A 19285-nucleotide genomic window follows, 5' to 3' on the forward strand; every position below is an offset into this window, starting at 1 on the left:
TTATGCCACCAGAGAAAGTGCATAGTCAGTTTCATTAAACACAACAACTAACTTTTCTCCCTCCTCCCATCAGAAAATCATCAGGTTGCAGAACAACTACAACAATAACTTCATGGAACAACAAGAACTGAGGCTCCCTGGTAGTACAACCTGTTTATTAAAGCACCACTACCGTTTCTTTATGCTGTGTGGTCAGGCACAAGATAAACCAGGCAGCTGGAAGGGCTAGAGTGACTCGTGTCCTCTGCCACTTGGTGCAGTAGCTAAACCCTAGCATCCTGACACCTGCCTGTTGGTTTAAGTCCAAGCAATTGATCAGTTTGGAGCTGTACCTGTCCCTGTCCTTACTCAAAACACTTCTGAACATCTTGGGGAGAGTTGAGAGGATGGAAGGTGGAAGAAGGTATATCCCTATTCAGGAGTCATCATATCATACTTTTAAACAGGAAAACTCCCATCAGGTCACACCATCATCCCTGTTAAATAATTTCTACGTGGCACACTGCTATGAGACATTCACAACTGATCAAGTTGTGCATCTGAACTGCTCCCTCCTACCACTTTTGGCCAACGAAAACACACACTGTAATATAACTCAAGCATCAAAACTAAAGCAATCTGCTTCTTCCTAGGAAATACATGCTGAACATAGCACTGTCCAATGGCAGAAAAAAATTAAATGGGTTATTAAAAAATACAGAAGCTTATGCAAGTCTCTGAATGTTTTTGCACGTGTTCTCTGTGTACCCTGAGCTAGTTTTCTTCCCAGTGTCTGTACAAAACCCTCCCTGGTGAGAAAGAAGGTAGCCAGATAGCAGGAGAAACAGAAATCAAAAGGTATTTATCTCAACAGGAAAACCATCCCTAGTGGCACACTGGCAAAGACTGAAAAAATCCAAATTAACAAGGAGAAAAACAAAAGCCAAAAAAAATAAATTAAAAAACGTGGAACTGTGAGATCAAAGCAAAACAATAAAAATCAGAACAGCGCTGAAATCAATTTTTTTAAGGGAATTCTGTTTGCCACATAAACCAATCTGCCTCTGCACCATGCAGCCAGCTCCTGCAGTGCCCAGGCTACCTGCCATTTCCCCAGGGCTGCAACAGCCTCGCTGCTGGAGCTCAACTATTTGGCTTTCACAGCCTTCAGGCTTTTGGCAGCACTGAATGCATTAAAAATTTGGGTTTCACCACATGCTAGTGATGTTCCATATACACATACTGGCGGAGCTATAAAACTTTCCTAAACAGTTTTCTCAACACTTTACCATTCTTCCAAACAGGAAATTCCTCAAAATCTCTAATCTAAAACCCCACTCCTATAAATTCAGACTGTTACTTGTCCTGTCACAAGACGGACAACAATTGATAGCTTTTCAGTAGCCTGTTAAAGTATTAAATTCCCCCTTTCCCCCACCCCCCATTTTCCTCTCCTCACCATTAGTCTTCTACATTCTGGACTTGAAGAAGTTCTTTCACCCTACTCTTGGTGCTGTTTCTTACTCCATACTCACCCCAGGCTGAAACACTTTTTCATTTCCCCATGCTGGACACAGTAGTCCAGTTAGCTCCACTAAAGTAGCACAACAGGTAACTTCACAGATCTTTCCTGTTTAATTATTACTCCTTTCTTGGTCTTCCCCACAACAGGGGGATGTCAACTCACTTCCAGTGCATGCTACACTACTACAAGGAACCTCTGCTAGGGCTGCAATCATGCCTAAACCTTTCTCAGTCGAATGAGTGTCTCCATTTAGTATAGTGACTTACACTTGATCTTGCTGAATACATCTTATTTAATGAAATCCTTATTGGAGAAACAGGACTGTAGTTCAATCTGCCAAGATCATTTTGGAAGAAATGGTTGGGAGCACACAGAACACAAAGCAGCAGGTCCACCTTGGGTTAACAAAAGCATGGCCAGCTATAGCAATTTCTGTAATCAAAAGGAAAGATCACAACCTCCTCATCTGATGCAGATGTAAAAAGCCAACATGGTAATTAAGCAAACATAATAACTTAGTGCAATAGATTAATTTTTAAAGATGTTATCTAGAAAATATCTAAGAGAAGAAGAAAGCTGATAAGCAAAAAAAAAAAAAAACAACAACTGGGAAGAAAAGTAAGTCTGAAAATGTAAGATGAGTCATATCATAGCTTACAAGTTAAACAAGTATTTCAAAGAAACAATTTAAGTGGATTTATGATTTCCTTCCAAATCAGCTCTTCTGACTGATGGCTACGAATCTGTATCAGAAACCAGATGATAGAATAAAGTCAGCCTCTAGGAATTTCAGACTTACAACTCATTGCTATGGCAACATTTTCAGCAAGCAATAGGTTTCCTTAAAAATAAATAAATAAAATTTTGCTTTACTTTTCTGTGAAACACAACTCTGCATCATGAGAGAACAAGCCAGGTAAAGACAAGACTGTAAAACAATCTGTTAGACCAACACATTGCAGCTCACCATTCTAAATGCCTTTCTACCACTCAAATAAAATTCCTCTTTCATGATTTTTCTAATTTAGAACAGGAGTTGCTGAGAACACTCTGGGTTTGAAATTGATCTTAAAAATGTTCAGTCCATGTGTTGCAACTGAAGATTCAGGCATTAGAGAGAGCTAAATATGTTTCCACTTAAAAGAAGCTCAAAGAAACAGTGCAGCCTATCAGAAGTACAACTTCTTTTTAAAGGTGCATACAAATACCAAGAGTATCAGTGAATAGCTGCAAGTCTGTTTTTAAAATCCCCAGCTACAGATGGGGACAAATATTTAAGACAGTTAAAAAGACAGTTTGGTTGTCTCTCCAGTACTATCCACAGTAAGTAACAGGTATCTTTTTTGAGGTGTTTTTGAATAATCGTTAGGTTGTGTTTCTGTACAAACCAGTTACATCGGTATTGGCATTAACTTTGAAAATACCCAGAAAACAAATGTAATTGAAGACCCTTGATTATGAAAAGCACACACAAAAAGGATGAGGCAAAACTCCCTGTGGATTAATATTTCTATGAAAAGAATCTAACGTGGCCCCAGTTAGTACTTTAAATGTACTGCATATGCATTGTGTACAGTGATTTAAGATCCCAGAAATGGAGGCACAGTGTAGATTTCAGAAGAGCATGTCCTGATCTTATTTAGACTACTTTTGCAACAACCCTAGCCAAAATGCAGCTTCAGCTGTGTGCATAGAAGGGACCCACTTAATCTAGCATCCAAAAGAGACAACCTACTCTCCCAGAAATATGCTATCATCACAGGTCACTAGCAAAACCAATCACCAAGCGATGGTTTTTCCACTTGACCTGAAGCTGACTAGGACATTGAGTAACTCCTCTTACTTCTGAGATATTTCTGGATAGCCTTTTGCCTTTATATACTTCAGACAAAAGGAGCAGTGTGGTTGTGCTGAGAAGTAAACTCCAGCTAAAAGGTTTTCCCTGGAGCAGAAGTACCTACTGCATTCATTCCACAGACATCCAGACAGAAAGACAGACTGAAGCTTTTGGTGTGGGCTTTTTTTATACAACAGCAAGCTAATCTAGTAAGGTTCTAGAAAAGCATAAACTCTTCCATGGCAATTCTAGGGACCAAGCAGAAAAGCTTTTGTGTTTTGTATTTAACCCTATTAATATATTGTTGGGGATAAGCAGGCTTCATTCTGCAACTTACAAAGCCATATTCATTAAGGATTCCCTCCACCCACTCCCCCCCACCTCAACTAGCCACAATTATCCCTAGAGCTGGAGGTCAGACAGCACAGCCTAAAGAAATGCTTCTTGTGGAAGCTTCACAATTCACCCCCCTACCAACATGAGGTGATCTTGAAGACTGCAGTGCTGAAAGCAGCTCTGAACAACAACAGAGCTGTAGTCCCAACCAAAACTTCTCCATGTCTACAGCCATCACAGAAGAAGCCTGGCCTGCCTTCTGGGTGAGGGATCAGCATCAACTTTCCTGCTCTGCAAATGCCCTACAGTCCTTTTGACTTGGATCCCACCCACAACAATGCACAGCACCTTTGCATGCTTTCTGAGTAGTTCATAAAGTGTCAGGTTAATTGCAATCCTGGCCTTAAATGACATCAACTTATTGAGATTTTTTTTTTTTTTTAGCCACAAGCAAAATATGAATGAACTATGTGGCAGGAAGTTCAGAAATTTCAGAGATTCAGATGGTTTCAAAGCAGTGTATGCAAAGCAAAGCAGGACAGGAGCTCCTTTGATGAAGTCAGAGCACACAGAGTAAATAATTTCAAACACTGCATAGACAGGGGACTAATTTAATCCCTGAAAACAGTGATTACAGTTCCCCCCAGCCTGCCTCGGAACCTAACAACTAATTGGTCTGTAAGACTCTTATTTAGAAACCCAATACAAGAAAAGAGAAAAGGCATCTATTGAACTCGTTTCACCATTTCTTCTTTCTGTGAGGATTTGGTGCCTATAATGTTTTCCCAGTGCATCAGGCACCACAGATTTGATACAGGATACCTATAGCTACAACTGTGTTACCAAGTCAATACACCAATATCAAAATATCACTTTTTTTGGTTTTATTTTTTTGTATTAGGAAATTATTCTGAACATTTAAGAAACTTAATTTGATGAAATGCCAACTACTTACTCAAAAACTAAACTCCTTGTATCACCTTAAATGTTTTCTCCCACTCATCTGTATTGACTCAAGTGGAGATAAACAGAAACATCTCAAGTACACTCTTCACCAGACAAAGGACTGCATAAGCAAGACTCATCCAACACAAAGTTTGCCCTGCACCAGTGACCACACAAATAGTCATTTGAGAGCAGCTCAAGCATCCTATAGTGGGGGCACAGTTACATAAACCAGAGCAAAGGGAAAAAATGATGCACGTTTTTGGGAATGCCAGATAACAAGTACAAACATAAAATTTGCTTTGCTAACTTAAAAGGCAGATGGAGTGGATGACCAGAGAGAGAAAAATTTCTGCATGAAAACAGCTGATATAGCATATGAAACTCTACACTGAACATAAAAAAGTTTGAGAAAATAGGCACAAGAGACAAATGTCAGAGGCTATTTGATTTCTGTAAACAGTCCTACAGACAATCAAATTTGTTCCTGAGGCTCAGTCTTAATGGCTATGCAAATCCTTGCCCATGGCTGGGCTGCTGGTGAGTTATGAACCGTGGCAATCATGCTGACTGGCATTTCATTGTATTTCTTTATCTCATTTCTGGGTTTGCCCACCGCATTCTTTTTATACACCGAGATTCTAACAATTTCAGATGAGATTTCAGCGCTCCCCCAAAAGTTAGCACAGAGTTGCTCTCATCCATACCTAGACACCTTGGATGCAAACACAACTGAACTTAGTGTCAGATACACTGTTCAACTGCCATTTTGCCATACACACAATGACATTCTCCTTCTCTCCCTCCCTCCAAATAGCTGCATTTCACAATTTACAAAGCATTTCAAGATAATTGCTTTCCTCCCTCAGTATGTAAAATAGCTACATGCACATACATACATAACCAAGTTCTGATCTACTCCCAATCTTACTCCTGTTCTCCCTAGTCCATTCTGAACAGAAACTACAGCCTCTATGGCATCCATCATTTCTCTATAGGCAGCTCAACAATATATAATAGTGAAAGAAAAGAAGTGACTGCTGTAAGCATATCTAATTTGAGGCTTATTATTCAAGACCATTTCCTCATTATGCTGGTTTTTCAGCACGCTTCACCCTTTGACTATTTGAAAACTGGGGTTTTTTTTCCTCACCATATGCTACTTCATCTTGTCCTGTGCAGAGTTACACTGTAGCTGTCAGCTCTGGTTCTGACCTACCTTCCACTGAAGTGGAGGCACAAATTCCCTTCTGGTGCTGTGGTGGATGCTGGATGAGGTTATACTCACAGTCTCTGTAATCAATTGTCATCATATATCTCTGTCCTTTTCTAGTGTTTGCAACAGTGCCTAATGTAGTATCATCTGTAAACGTAATTAATGAGCTGTTTATGTACTCTTCAAAAATCATTAATAAGGATGCTAAATTAAACTGCATTTAGTGGTGCACCCTGAGTCACCCTGCATACTTCGGTCCAACTCGATACACTGCCATTCATCATTACTCTTCATTCACAATGCCTCCAGCAATTCAAATTCCTATGACACAATCTATGTTCAAAACAATTTGGATTGTGAGGTTCCTACCACCACCACTTTTTGCATGTGTTCTAGACTTGCTGTCCTTTGTTTGAAGTAACACATTCACATTGTTAAAATCCTTCAATGCCTTCATACTTCTCACTTACAACTGCTAGTACTCCAATACCTTCTGGTTTAGTGAAGTCTTTCCATGTATCACAACTTGCTACCATCAATACTTACTTATATGTCATAAGTAAACTGCTTTTATTCAGTACCTATTTTAAAAATCCTCATTTTCCTATGGCCGATATTTATTTCATCTTCTTTTTGGAGCAACAGTTAAAACATGCCTTCCCTTCCTTACTTTACACATGTAACCTTCCCCCCCCCCTCCACCCCAATTTTTGTCCTTCTTCTGCCTGTTGCAAATATATCTGTTCCCATAATCCAGTCCACACTCAGTTGTTGTCTATTTTGAGTACTACTTTTCTCTCTTCCAAGTCTCTGCAAACCACAGAAGTTTATAGATATTTATAGTTTATAGATTATAGTTTTTATTCATTCATTCCTTTCCCTCTATGTGTATGAACTGGATCTTGTGAAACCCACTCACAGTTTGTGTTCTATTCCTCAGACTCACAGTAATCTACTGCTCCTTAATTGAATGAATTGTACATTTTACTTGGCTCCAGGCTTGATTTGTTCATTAGGGTAGACACTCAAGCAGCCTTCACTTCCCAAAGCATCACTGAAATCACTGGACTTAGGGCTTTTCAGAACAGTCCATGATCTGTCATGTGGACTTTAAAATCCATATTGCTTGCTAAGCTTCTTAGTGCTGGTATGAATGAATGCCTCTTGGCTCCTGTTCAGCTTGTGCAGCTGTGTTCTGCAAGCCTGGGTGTTGAGTATTTTTTATCTCAAACAGGTGCACAGTCAACAGCTCTTAACCAGCAAGGAAATAATCCATGCATGATTTCTCTTGTGGTCATCTTTTCTTACTAAAATATCAGGCTAGTTTTCACAAAAACACATGACTAAGACCACTTTTTATTATTCCATGTGAAATACCAAACTACCATTTCAAATATCCTAAAATTATAAAATCCCTACAGGTGCAAGCATTACCAGCATCAACCTGCAGGTTTTCCTTTGTTATTTCAATATTCTTTTTACATCACTTTTTTTTTCTCCTTCTTTTTCTTTTAAAAACATTTTTCTTTTTTCCTCTCCATTTTACGAACTTTACTCTTACAAACCTGAATGTCTCAGAAGAAGAATGCAATTGCCCTGAGCCTAAAGACAGGAAGAAGGATGAACATAGGAGCAAAAACACAGAGGTCTTACCGGCTGCAATGAGAATCACAGCAGGACTGAAACATCCTTCTGTGTTCACACAATCCTAAAGAGGAGTTCAAAACACAACCCCCCCACCCTGAGGCTGCTTTCAATTCTATCTTATGTACCTAGCATTAAAAATAAAATAAAATTAATTAACAACTGATTTGGCTACAACTTCTCTTTCATGGCTCGATAATGGCAAAGAGAGGGCATAATGAACAACATTTTGAGAAACAGAGAAGATCTTGTAAGGGATTGAAAAATAAACATACATTAGTCTCAGTCTTGTTGGGAGAATAGTTTGAGCCACAGAAGTTTCTTTCCTATAGCTACCACATGTGGAACCAACACAAGGAACGTAACCTTAGCTCTCCATGCATGCACCTGGACAGGAGACTCCCCAGCAATGGCACTGAGTGGTGGTGGTGGAAGGGGGAGCTATTTTTAGTGAAATTCTAAAAGACTTCAGCGTGGTGGTGTGAGTGGGGCTGCTGGGGGCTGCTACTGCCATTTCTCCTGGGCAGTTGCACCCTTACAAATCTGGCTACAAAGTTACTGTCTTTCTCGTTCTTTCTTCTCTGCTCCTATGGGAGAGAGATCCTCTCTTATCTTTAGCCTCAGTAATTGTTTTTCTTGTGCAATCTTGGCCTGTTTAGACTTAATGCCAGGGTAAAAAGGGGGGGGGGCAGTTCAAGCCTGTCCAGCCTGAAACCAGCCTAGCAATGTGGGGGAAAGAAAGAGCCCTGGGATTTTTGGTGAACCCCAGGTGGGGAAAAGGGGAGCGTTGGGTATTTGGTCTGGTGTAAAGGAACTTGTGTGCTAAGTTTAGACTGAGGATTTCTTTGAACTGTATATGCTTTGCTATGCTCACCACTATGCTTTGTAGTTTTGTAGTGTATTAATTGCTTTTCCATTACTATCCAATCCATTTGTGTGAGCATTATTCTTTTACCCCTTTTGGAGCAATAGAGCAATCTGTCCTGTTCTAAACTAGGACAATGTGCTATCACACAACCAAATTCACCCAAAAGGTAGGAAGCTGGGCCCAGGTGATAACTTTCTTCTCAGTTACACACATAGGGAACCAAACTACAGGTATCTAAAAGACTTCAGCTGCAACTGAAGCAACAGAATGAAAACTCCAGAGCTGGAGAGGGAACAGCTCATTTCCTCTGTAGGCTTTGAAAATCTAGCTTTTGAGGTACAAAAACGTGACATGTATTTCAAGCAACCAGAAGACCTTTATAATTCAATGAAATATTATACAACAGGATCTTTAGTGACTGCACTGGGAGGAGGTGCTATCAACAATGCCACTTGACATGACCTTTATTTTTAGGAAGAAACATTCATGGATAGAATAAGCAACAAATTAATCACTTCTCAACTGTTAAGGAGGCAACATTGCATGCAGTTATCCTCCTGACCAGTGGATTCTTAGGTCTTTTTAAATAAATTATACAATGCAGGAATGAACCACAGCAACAGCTTCCTCCCATTCTTCCTGACACAGTTGTTTATACACCTACTACCAGGCCAGTCTTCCCTAACTCCTAAAATAAGCATGTCCCTTTCCTGTAGCAACTGTTTTGGCCTAATGATAGTTAATTGCTTGCTTTTTCACATCACATACAGCAAGAAATTCTTCTGGAAGCCTACCATTATAATTATTCTACAGCAAGGAAACAAAGATCCAAATTAGAAAGAATAATGTGTTCTCTCGTACAGTACTTACAATTGATTTGATGTTGTTTTCTTTTGCCAGTTTCAGAGAGGATTTATAGCAACTTGCCAAGTTTTCTTTATGAGTGTCAGTAAGATGGCCTCTTGCAATCGGTCCAACAGTATGGATCACATCTGCAGGAAATAAATAAGATTTAAAAACGTTAGAGATGTTATGGTTCTGGCATTGCAGGGTTTCTTTTTACTTATTTCATGACTCTGCAGAACTACTACAATGCAAGTCAATCCATTCCGGTATTGTACCTTGACACAAAAGTAGGAATAATATTGTAAGAAAATGTTTAAAACCAGAAATTATAAGATACATCTGTGATAAAGTAAAAAAAACAAAAAAAAACAACAAACCACCACCAACAACAAAAAACCCCCACAACATTAAAGGCTAAACTTTGAAGTACTTGGACTAAAACAAAAATGAGAAAGATGCACTAAATGCTTGTGATGTGCATACCACAGTCCACATGCCAGAGGGAGATGAAAGGTTTTCATAAATACCCTGAATCTTTAGTGCTGTACAACTTGGAAACAGTTGTTCTCACCCCTTGAAGGTCCACTCAATGGGAAAGTTGACTACACAAGCCCTCACCACACTGATGGAAATACGCAGGTCATGTTTTGTTTTTTTTTTTTTTTTTCTGGCTAATAATTGAAGTATTTTCTCAGCAAGCATTTTAAGAGAAGAAAAGCTGTGACCCATGAACGTGTTAGTTACTCAAAGAGCGTGTTTTCCTCTCACATCAGACCAGATGGAGACACCAAGCAATAAAACAAAATATTCTGTTTAAAAAAAACTTACAATGACCAAAAATAGAAAATAGAGTCAAGGAATATCTTAGATATGATCTCTCTGCACTCATCAAAATCAGATGCTGCAATCAATCAGTCTCTAAAATGCCATAAGAAAAATGAAATAAAAAGCCTGGAGTAAAATAAAAGAAAACCTTCAAAAGAAATCTACAAACTAAAAGGTGCCATGAGTACTTTTTAAATTACTTTTCCCCATACACTTGACTAGCAGGAATCACATTTACTCTTCAAACTTCATTCTTCTATGGCACGTGTGAATGCAATAGAATGAATTATGGTGACAGGTACCTTTTTTTTTCCTTACTTATCATCCCATACAATATGCAGCAGCAGCACTAAACAGCTGCACTATGTTCTGCAACATTGCCACAAAGAAGGATTAGACCAGTGCTTCCAGTCACAGTACTGCTGGTCCCATTGGTTAGGTCGTGCTTCTCTCCCATATGGGATAGGTTTCTAAGGAATATCTGTTCTTGTTACACTCACAAATCCTACAGATTTCACACCATTAGTCTTTGTCCAACCTTTATTTGATTATTCCCATCCAACTTATACCAAAGCTTAAGGGAAAATGGACAAACTAATATTAAAGTGTACGCTGTCTTAATTTTTTATCCAGACACCATCTATCAAGTCATCATCTCTACTGCTTAAAAGGTAGCTGATGTGCTGAGATACAATTGTCTGATAATTTTCAAAATTCTTCTTTACATTAACCAGAAAGCATTGATAACTCAGTAAATAAAAGTATGTCAGACAATCCCAGTGCCCAGAAACTCAGATGAATTCGCTGTGATGGGAAACTGAAACTCTTAAGAGCTAAACTTCCAAACTGCCACAAAAACCCATCCTACTGTGAAGTAAATAAAAGGCTAACTACTCTTCTTTCTATTTTGATCACAGTAATTTTCTCCAGTTGGGGAAAAAGATGGACAGATTGGATAATTTCTGTTGAATGTCACAGCTGCCAGACATGCAAACCCTCTGTACAGCAATTCAAGCAACTGAACCATCACTTAGGTGCTGAGTCTTTATCCACTGATGAGCAGGCTGATAGCAGGTGATTGAGAAAGGCAGAGTGGTTTCACTTGGAAGTTCAGAAACGAGTAGAGTATTTGGTGTTTGTCTTTCTGGTTTGGGTTTTTCTTTTGGTTGGTTGGGTTTTTTGGGGGGGTTTCGCTTGTTTTTCTGGGGTTCTGTTGTGATGTTCTTTGTTTTTTAAACATTAGCTACTATAATGAAGTCAGAATAATTAAGACATAGAAAATACACTGAAAAGAAACACTAGTATAAAAAATGCCACAGCTTGTAGGTAAGGTTGTGTTAATACTTCCATTAGGAAATACTGTCATTTCAGACTATGACTACAGCAGTTTCCTTCAGGTTCAAACTTTCCAAGGAAAGTTTCGCTTTGGAAGTGTTGGCATTTGGCTGTAGGAAACTTCAGAGAACGAAAAAGCTTCTCCTTGACTCTTTTTCCCCCCTTGCTCTTTGTTTTTTTTGAAAGAGGCAAGTTGCAATTAATGAGGAAAGGAGAAGAAATATGCCAACAAATCTGATCTCAAGCAAGGTAATTCTGCATTTATAGACACTTTGATCAGAGGTACCATCACGTATTTCAAATTTGTAAGACTCACCACCCAACAAGCAAAATAAAGAATGACTATAAAAAAAACCTTTAAGTATAAAAGACCACTAAACCAAAGAATTATAAAAGACTTCCCTCTTTCTACTAAAGATGAGTTAACTTTTATTTCAATGTGCTACTGCTTAAAAACTGAAGCTCAATGGCTTAAATTATTAACAAGGAGGAGTTCTGGGGAATAGCCAAAGTATCAAATCCTTGCTTGAGTCTTGCTGTATAAAAGTCTCCTTAGTATAATTTCTCATTGCATTTCACTCACTAAACATTGAACTCCATTCCTTTAGTTTTTCTAATTTTAAGAATTCCAGCACAGGAAATGGGAAATCTCACTCTTGCCATCTTTTCTTCAGAACTTCTTGATTTAGCATTTTCATGGAGCCTTATTCACAACCCTCTATCACTGCACCACAACCTTCAAGCAACCTTTAATGCAGTTATTTGTTTTGATTTAATTTTGGCAGGCCCATCATCGGTGGTGGCTCTTTAGACAGGACACTGAAGATAGTTATAAATTGGTTTACAAACTATCAAAACTATTGCAATAGTTTACAGCATATCATTGGCAAAAAAAATTCTTAGACATTATTATTCTGAGACATGATAGAGTAAGATTTTACTAGCAGAGCTGCATTAATCACTTCTCAATGTTTCATGGTCAGCAGACAAACAGGAAAGTAATAATTTTCCTGTTGTACTCTGTCAATACAATCAGTGTATCCACACGTTGCCTAAATTACACATTATTCTGCTCAAGCTACTCCACAATACATTGAGGTTTTCAGGCAGGCAAAACCCTTTGAGATTATACAGGCACAAAGCAAACAAACTGGAAAATAAGAGAACTCTGCCTTCATCGCCCATCCCATGCAGTTAATATATGAGGATCAGACCTCACAGGCTCAAGCAGAGCCATTTGGTTTTAATAAATCTATGGAGACTTTGTCAATCTTCCAGCTTGCCTGTCACAACGAATTTCCTTGCACATTCCCTTCTCACCCAGCTGCAGAGAGTCAGAGACTTTTACATGCTACAGAGCTGGAGAACGGAGGTCTACAGGCATTCTTCTACAAGACAAGGGGGCAGGACTGCTCCTCTGCTGCTCTGGCCACCTGCTACAGCAGCCAGCCCCAAATGAAAGCCTCTGGCACCACTGGCTGGGACAAACATGGACATGCAAGCCCTGTTTATCACCTTACTCACCAGTCTACCCATGGCCAGAATAAGCATCCACCCCAGATGCTCATTGCCTTTCTGAAGCAAACACGACTTCCAGGTTACACTTTGACCATAGTAAAAGACTTCACAGGACATGCACAGGACATCCTGAGTTTCACTGCAGGAGATCACAAACCAGCTGCAGAGGGAACACAAATGGGAGCACCAGCCACAGGAATGAGCCAATTGTACAGACTTAAGATAAACTGTGTGAGCAGAGGCACCATAACATTAAACAGAAGCTGTCCCATCACTTCAAAAAGATACAGTTTGGCTGGAAAACCCTGTTATTGATCCCTGCTACCAAAGAGCTCCTGTTCCTCCTTGGAGCTCCTGAAGCCCTTTGCTGTCCGAACATCTCTTAATGAGATCAAACAGGAGCAAGGGATACAGACATCCCTGAATATCGGGTTGTTTTTTTTTTTTTTTTGTTCTTCAAAACCAGGTAAACAGAGTAAACCCATTGATCCCAGGGATCAGTGCTGGGCCCCATCCTGTTCAATATCTTTATTGATGAACTGGATGAGGGGATTGAGTCCATCATCAGTAAATTTGCAGATGACACCAAGCTGGGAGCAGGTGTTGATCTGTTAGAAGGTAGAAGGGCTCTGCAGAGGGACCTTGACAGGCTGGACAGATGGGCAGAGTCCAACATGATGGCATTCAACAAGTCCAAGTGCCAGGTGCTGCACTTCGGCCACAACAACCCCATGCAGAGCTACAGGCTGGGGTCAGAGTGGCTGGAGAGCAGCCAGGTGGAAAGGGACCTGGGGGTACTGGTTGACAGCAGCTGAACATGAGCCAGCAGTGTGCCCAGGTGGCCAAGAGAGCCAATGGCATCCTGGCCTGCATCAGGCATAGTGTGGCCAGCAGGAGCAGGGAGGTCATTGTACCCCTGTACACAGCACTGGTTAGGCCACACCTTGAGTACTGTGTCCAGTTCTGGGCCCCTCAGTTTAGGAAAGATGTTGAATTGCTGGAGCATGGCCAGAGAAGGGCAACGAGGCTGGGGAGAGGCCTTGAGCACAAGCCCTATGAGGAGAGGCTGAGGGAGCTGGGACTGTTTAGCCTGGAGAAGAGGAGGCTCAGGGGAGACCTCATTGCTGTCTACAACTACCTGAAGGGAGGTTGTAGCCAGGAGGGGTTTGGTCTCTCCTCCCAGGCAACCAGCACCAGAACAAGAGGACACAGTCTCAAGCTGCGCCACGGGAGGTTTAGGCTGGAGGTGAGGAGAAAGTTCTTCACAGAGAGAGTGGTTGGCCATTGGAATGTGCTGCCCAGGGAGGTGGTAGAGTCACCATCCCTGGAGGTGTTCAAGAGGGGATTGGACGTGGCACTTGGTGACATGGTTTAGATAGTCATGAGGTTTAGGGTGACAGGTTGGACTCGATGATCTTTGAGGTCTCTTCCAACCTTTTATGATTCTATGATTCTATAGTCAGCTCTGAGAGAATGCCACACTCCCTATTTGTAGTATTTTAATTTTTAGGCCCAAGGAAGCTGCCAGCAGTGCTTTGAAGCTTCTGATTTACTATGGTCAGTCTTCCAGCCAAGCACGATGATAAGAAACTTCATTAAAAACGAGGCTGCAATCCACGTGTTCGTAAATCACTTTCTCTGTGTACACAGAGCAGAGATGTTTGCTTACATTTTTAATAGTCCACCGAGGTGCAGAGCCCTGGAGGAAGGTACGTTCTCATCTGGGATTCAGGCCACAGCGATGGATCCAACTGCTTTTAATGCTAACGAAGCTGCTTAGTTTTAAAGCAGTATTTATAAGAAAGGGAGATACTTTTTTCCCCCCTAAAGAAATGCTTCCAAAAATATGGTAAGGGAAGCTGGAAAACAGCATCACCACAGATCTATGTGGTACAACCGTGGTTCATAGCTCTTTTAGGGATGAAGAAACATTTTAGTTTTACACTGGCTTTTCTAGGATCTGCATTGCAGTGCAGCATTGATCCAAGAAGAGTTTATGGAATCTACTGTTCTCTTTTGGGTCATTTGACTTTCAAGCATTTGGTTAGAAGCACTGGTGGCCAAAACAAGAGGTGGGACAATCACATCCTGATGTGTGTGCACATCATCTCTGCTTGGTTTCCTTCAGTCCTTTTCCCCTGAAGCACTGTACTGAAAACAGACAACTGAATTTTGTGTAAACCACAAACTGGTACAACAGATGTTTGAGCATTAAAAACATCTTTGTCACTACTTGGCCATCAGTGAAAATAAATATTATTTGATCCTTGAATCAAAATCACAGTGACTCTTTTTAAACTGCCATATAGGTCAGGCAAAAATGAAAGTACCCTCTGCTTCTGAAGAAGTCAGTCCACACATCTCAACATGCTGTTTGTCAAGCAAGGTTTTATCTACACTGCTGCAGAGAAACACCAGAGCAACCTGGGCAAAACAACTTCCAGTTGCAAAAGGATGGAGTAAAGTGACTGTGGTCAAAAATCCAACCTAGGGGATTGATTAATTTACTTTTGATGAAATTTACTCTTCCCTTGTTCTTTGTTGAAGTGATACCAGACAGCAAAATGTTTAGCATAATGAGTTTTTCCAAAGAAAAAGTACAAATCTAGGCTTTCCAGTACCTGAAGGGGTCTATAAGAAAGCTGGTGAGGGGCTGTTTAGAAGGGCATGTAGCAATAGGACAAAGGGCAATGGTTTTAAACTGCAGAAGGGTAAATTTAGACTGGACATACGGAAGAAGTTCTTTACCATGAGGGTGGTAGAACCTTGTAAGAGGTTGCCCATGGACATGGTGGAAGCCCTATCCCTGGAGAAATCCAGGGTCAGGCTCTGATCATGCTGATCTAGGTAGGGATATCCTGCTTACTGCCTGAGAGTTGGACTAGATGACCAATAGATATCCCTCCCAAGCCAGTGCATTCTATGATTCTGTGAGGTCAGTTTGTGCCGTTTCTTCCCTTGCAGAGGCGAGCGTGATGTGTTCACACCCCCATTAACAAACCAGCTGACCAAGGCTAGAATCAATGACACGTTTCTCTCATTCACCCCATTTTCTCATTCACAGCCATAATCAGCCCATCCAGTGAACTGCATAATGAAGCTGTAGCCTGCCAATCACAGGAATTTTAAAAAGGAAGCTACAGCTCTGTGTGTGCCATTGAATTAAAAAAAAAAAATCTGACAAAAACTCAGCGCATTTGTAAGTCTTATCAGTTGATTTATACAATAAATACCTACCACATTGGTGCTGAAAAGGGATAGCTGAGGTTCAGTTGACGGGAAATGGAATTAGTGCCACATATTCATATATACTGAACATCCCTACTCTTAAAGAAAGCCTATAGCCTAATGCTTTAGTATACAAATGTGCTCAGATGGCTCATTTTCAATTTCCAGTGCACATAAATGTGCATTTTTAGTGTGCAACAAACAACTGTTAATTTAACTTCATCTTAAATTAATCCCCCAGGACCACAGCCTAATATAAGTTATTTACTAATATGTGTCTCCAAAACTAGGTTAGCAGAGCTGAGTGTTTTAAATGCAAGACAGTATCTTTTATAGACCACACAACATTATGTATGACTACATATGGTACAGCTCCTTGGTTCTGGAGTATTTATTTGCTTTGAATATTGCATTTATCAGCAGTTAAAGAGACAGTTGCAGTTTTCTAGGCTTGAAGCAATAAGCACTTCTCAATCTGAAATTTGAACCTTTTACAGCTGCCTTCAGTGATTAATTAGCTGGTTTAGGTGAACCAAAAACCTGTTTTATTAGCTGCAAAAGCTATATCTAGAAATAATTTGTGTAAAATATTTAAGCTGTTTTTCACCAAAATAGCATTGTCTGCCTGGAAAAAAGTAAAGACTTTGTTTATTGTAACTGATTAACCAACACCCCTCTTTGTGGGTTAGGTGCATATTTTAAGCACGAGACAGCAGAGACAGTCAGAAAACAATATTCCCAAAGGGAGAGGGGAAGGGTTTGCTGAGCCCAAGAGCTCCTTCGGGAAGCCGCAGAAGTCAGGGCTCAATAGGCAGCATTTAGCAGAGAGCGATCGCTCGGCATCCGTGGGAAGCTCAAAAACACAGGGAGCTTGTTTGTGGTGATTACACCACTGCGTCAGCAGCCGGCCAGAGAGGCAAGTCACACGAGTCAGAGCCCAAGCCTTCCTGGCACTCCTGCTCATCATAAAATACAAGGCCCATGTCTGCCTGTGTAATCCCAGAGCAGTTCCCCCCCCATCAACAAACTCAGAGCATCGTTCTGCCATCAGGGCCTTGCCATTAACACTGGAAACAAAAGTAGGCTCTGTTCAGGCAGGAGAAGCAAGTGGTGCAATTAAGAGACACTATGCTCCATCCCAAAGTAATAGGCTTTACAAAGCAATTTAGCACTGCGATGACAGATGTCAAAGCAGCGACTAGACAGACGGCCCCACAACTTCCATGGAAATAATTGCAGGCACGCAAAGCTAAAAGGCAACGGCTCCATTTGGGGTAGTCATAATGTCATGTGATACAAATGAACATGAAATGAACACGACATGACTTAACACGAATTATGACATCTGTGACTAGATATTTCTGTTTTCTTTTTCAAATTGGACTTGAAGAATTTGCAGCAGAGATACTCAAGTGTTATTCTTGCTCCCCTCTATAGATCATCTACGTGTATAAAGACTTCAATAAACAGAGGAAATAAGAGCAAACACAATGAAATGATGTTGCTCCAAACAGATTTAGTTTTCATCACACAAACAAACCTCATTTTATTGTAGTGGCAGAGGAGCACAGCTAGGAACAGTCCTCATTGAGTGGCTTAGGGAAAACACATACCAAGTGACCCCCTTGACCCCAAGTAACATTCTCCACCTTTCTGGCTATTATTCTTTGCAAGTGGACAAGGCTATACACAAAGATGCCTTAATCTCTCTTTTGGTTTATGTTTGCTACATGTAGGAAAGCCTGAGCCACAAAGATTCTCTCTTTACTTCTCTCCTTATTAAACAGCAGAAGATGTTTGGAAGAGAGTAAGCTTGATTTTATTTAATTACTGCAGTCAGAAGGCTGTTCAATGCTCAAAAAACCCCACTTGTTTGCTCTTAAATTGAGAGTGATTGTTTTAAAACAAGAAAGAGTTTTAATCTGACATTCCACAAACATTTCAAACCAAAATAACACATGGTGAAGGATATAACACTAGCCGCATAAATTCAAGGTGTATTTAAACCACACTTGATTCAAGAGCAGCTATTACCCTAATAAACGTGCAACACAAATCAAGTCAGAGAAATGTGCAAATGTGGTTTAAGTTAACCTAAGTTCCTGTTTTGTAATTGTTATTAATTAGTAGGACAAAGAAACAAGAAAGGAGCTCTCAGTTTCTTAAAGCACAGCCCCCTTGCTACGCTCAGGCTGTTACCAGTGCCCAAACCAGCTCTATTAAAGCTGCTTCAGTCACCTCTGCCAGCGTATTGCAGTGTTAAAGCATAAATATGCCATTTAGAGAGTGGGAAGGGAAAGGCAATCACCATAAAAAGAGCCCAAAACAAACCCCCACACTCAGCCTCAACAACAGAGCGTAGCACCAGACACTAATTTTAACCAGAAAAATGACTAACACTTAGAACTGAAATTCTTTCACTTTCCTGAGCATCAAACCAGTGCTCCAGAATCCTCTAATATTTCAACAACATACTATAGTAAAAGCCCTTTATTTCCTGTTTTACAGATCTTTCCTGCATAGGTTCTATTTTGATAGCATCTCTAGCACTTCTTATTAAACCACCTCTTGTTATTCATTTGAGATAATTGCAAAGATGTTGAAACAAAGGCAGGCATGCCAAGAGAACTATAGCAAAAGGACTAACGAAAACATCCCAACACAACTTGGCATATGAAGTTTGCCATGGATACGGGAAACCTTGAACTGGGTCTTGAATACAAGCAAGTCCCTAGGTAGTTTGCAGGGCAAGATTCAGAACCATGGATGTTGTGCCAATGCTTCAAGGCTTTCTTTTCCTTTGTGAAAGCTACTGTATTACTCACATTTATTTGTCCTCCACGTGGGATTTGAGAATATTAGCAAAAAAGTTTACAAAACACTGATCTGCATTTTAAAGGACCAGTGATTAGAGCAAAAAGTTTTAGAAGACCAAGTATGATGGTTTGAATTAGAAGAAAACAGGTCAAACCAAACCAGTGGGCTAACCTGGCTATTTTCCCAACACAAAAGCGAGGGAAAAGTAGCTCACAAAACCTGGGACAAGAAAAAGTGAGAAAAGAATAGAGTTTATTGATGAAAATCAGATAAACATGGTACAAAATGCATAATGACCTTAGCTTATTTGCAGAAAAAGCACAGTACAAAGCAGAAGCAAGCCAAAGCAAGCCAGCCAAAAGTCCA

The 19285-nt window shown here is 40.3% G+C and overlaps 1 protein-coding gene across 1 annotated transcript in view; it reads right to left on the reverse strand.

The window, feature by feature from the left end:
* The window catches only part of MACROD2 (mono-ADP ribosylhydrolase 2), a 939837-nt gene that overhangs the window by 387809 nt on the left and 532743 nt on the right, over nt 1–19285 (reverse strand). The window contains exon 6 of the mRNA XM_054383563.1: nt 9221–9342. Within this exon, the coding sequence (XP_054239538.1) occupies nt 9221–9342 (122 nt within the window). The remainder of the gene's footprint in view (nt 1–9220; nt 9343–19285) is intronic.

The sequence above is a fragment of the Indicator indicator genome, chromosome 9 (genome assembly GCF_027791375.1).
Source record: "Indicator indicator isolate 239-I01 chromosome 9, UM_Iind_1.1, whole genome shotgun sequence".
NCBI lineage: Eukaryota > Metazoa > Chordata > Aves > Piciformes > Indicatoridae > Indicator > Indicator indicator.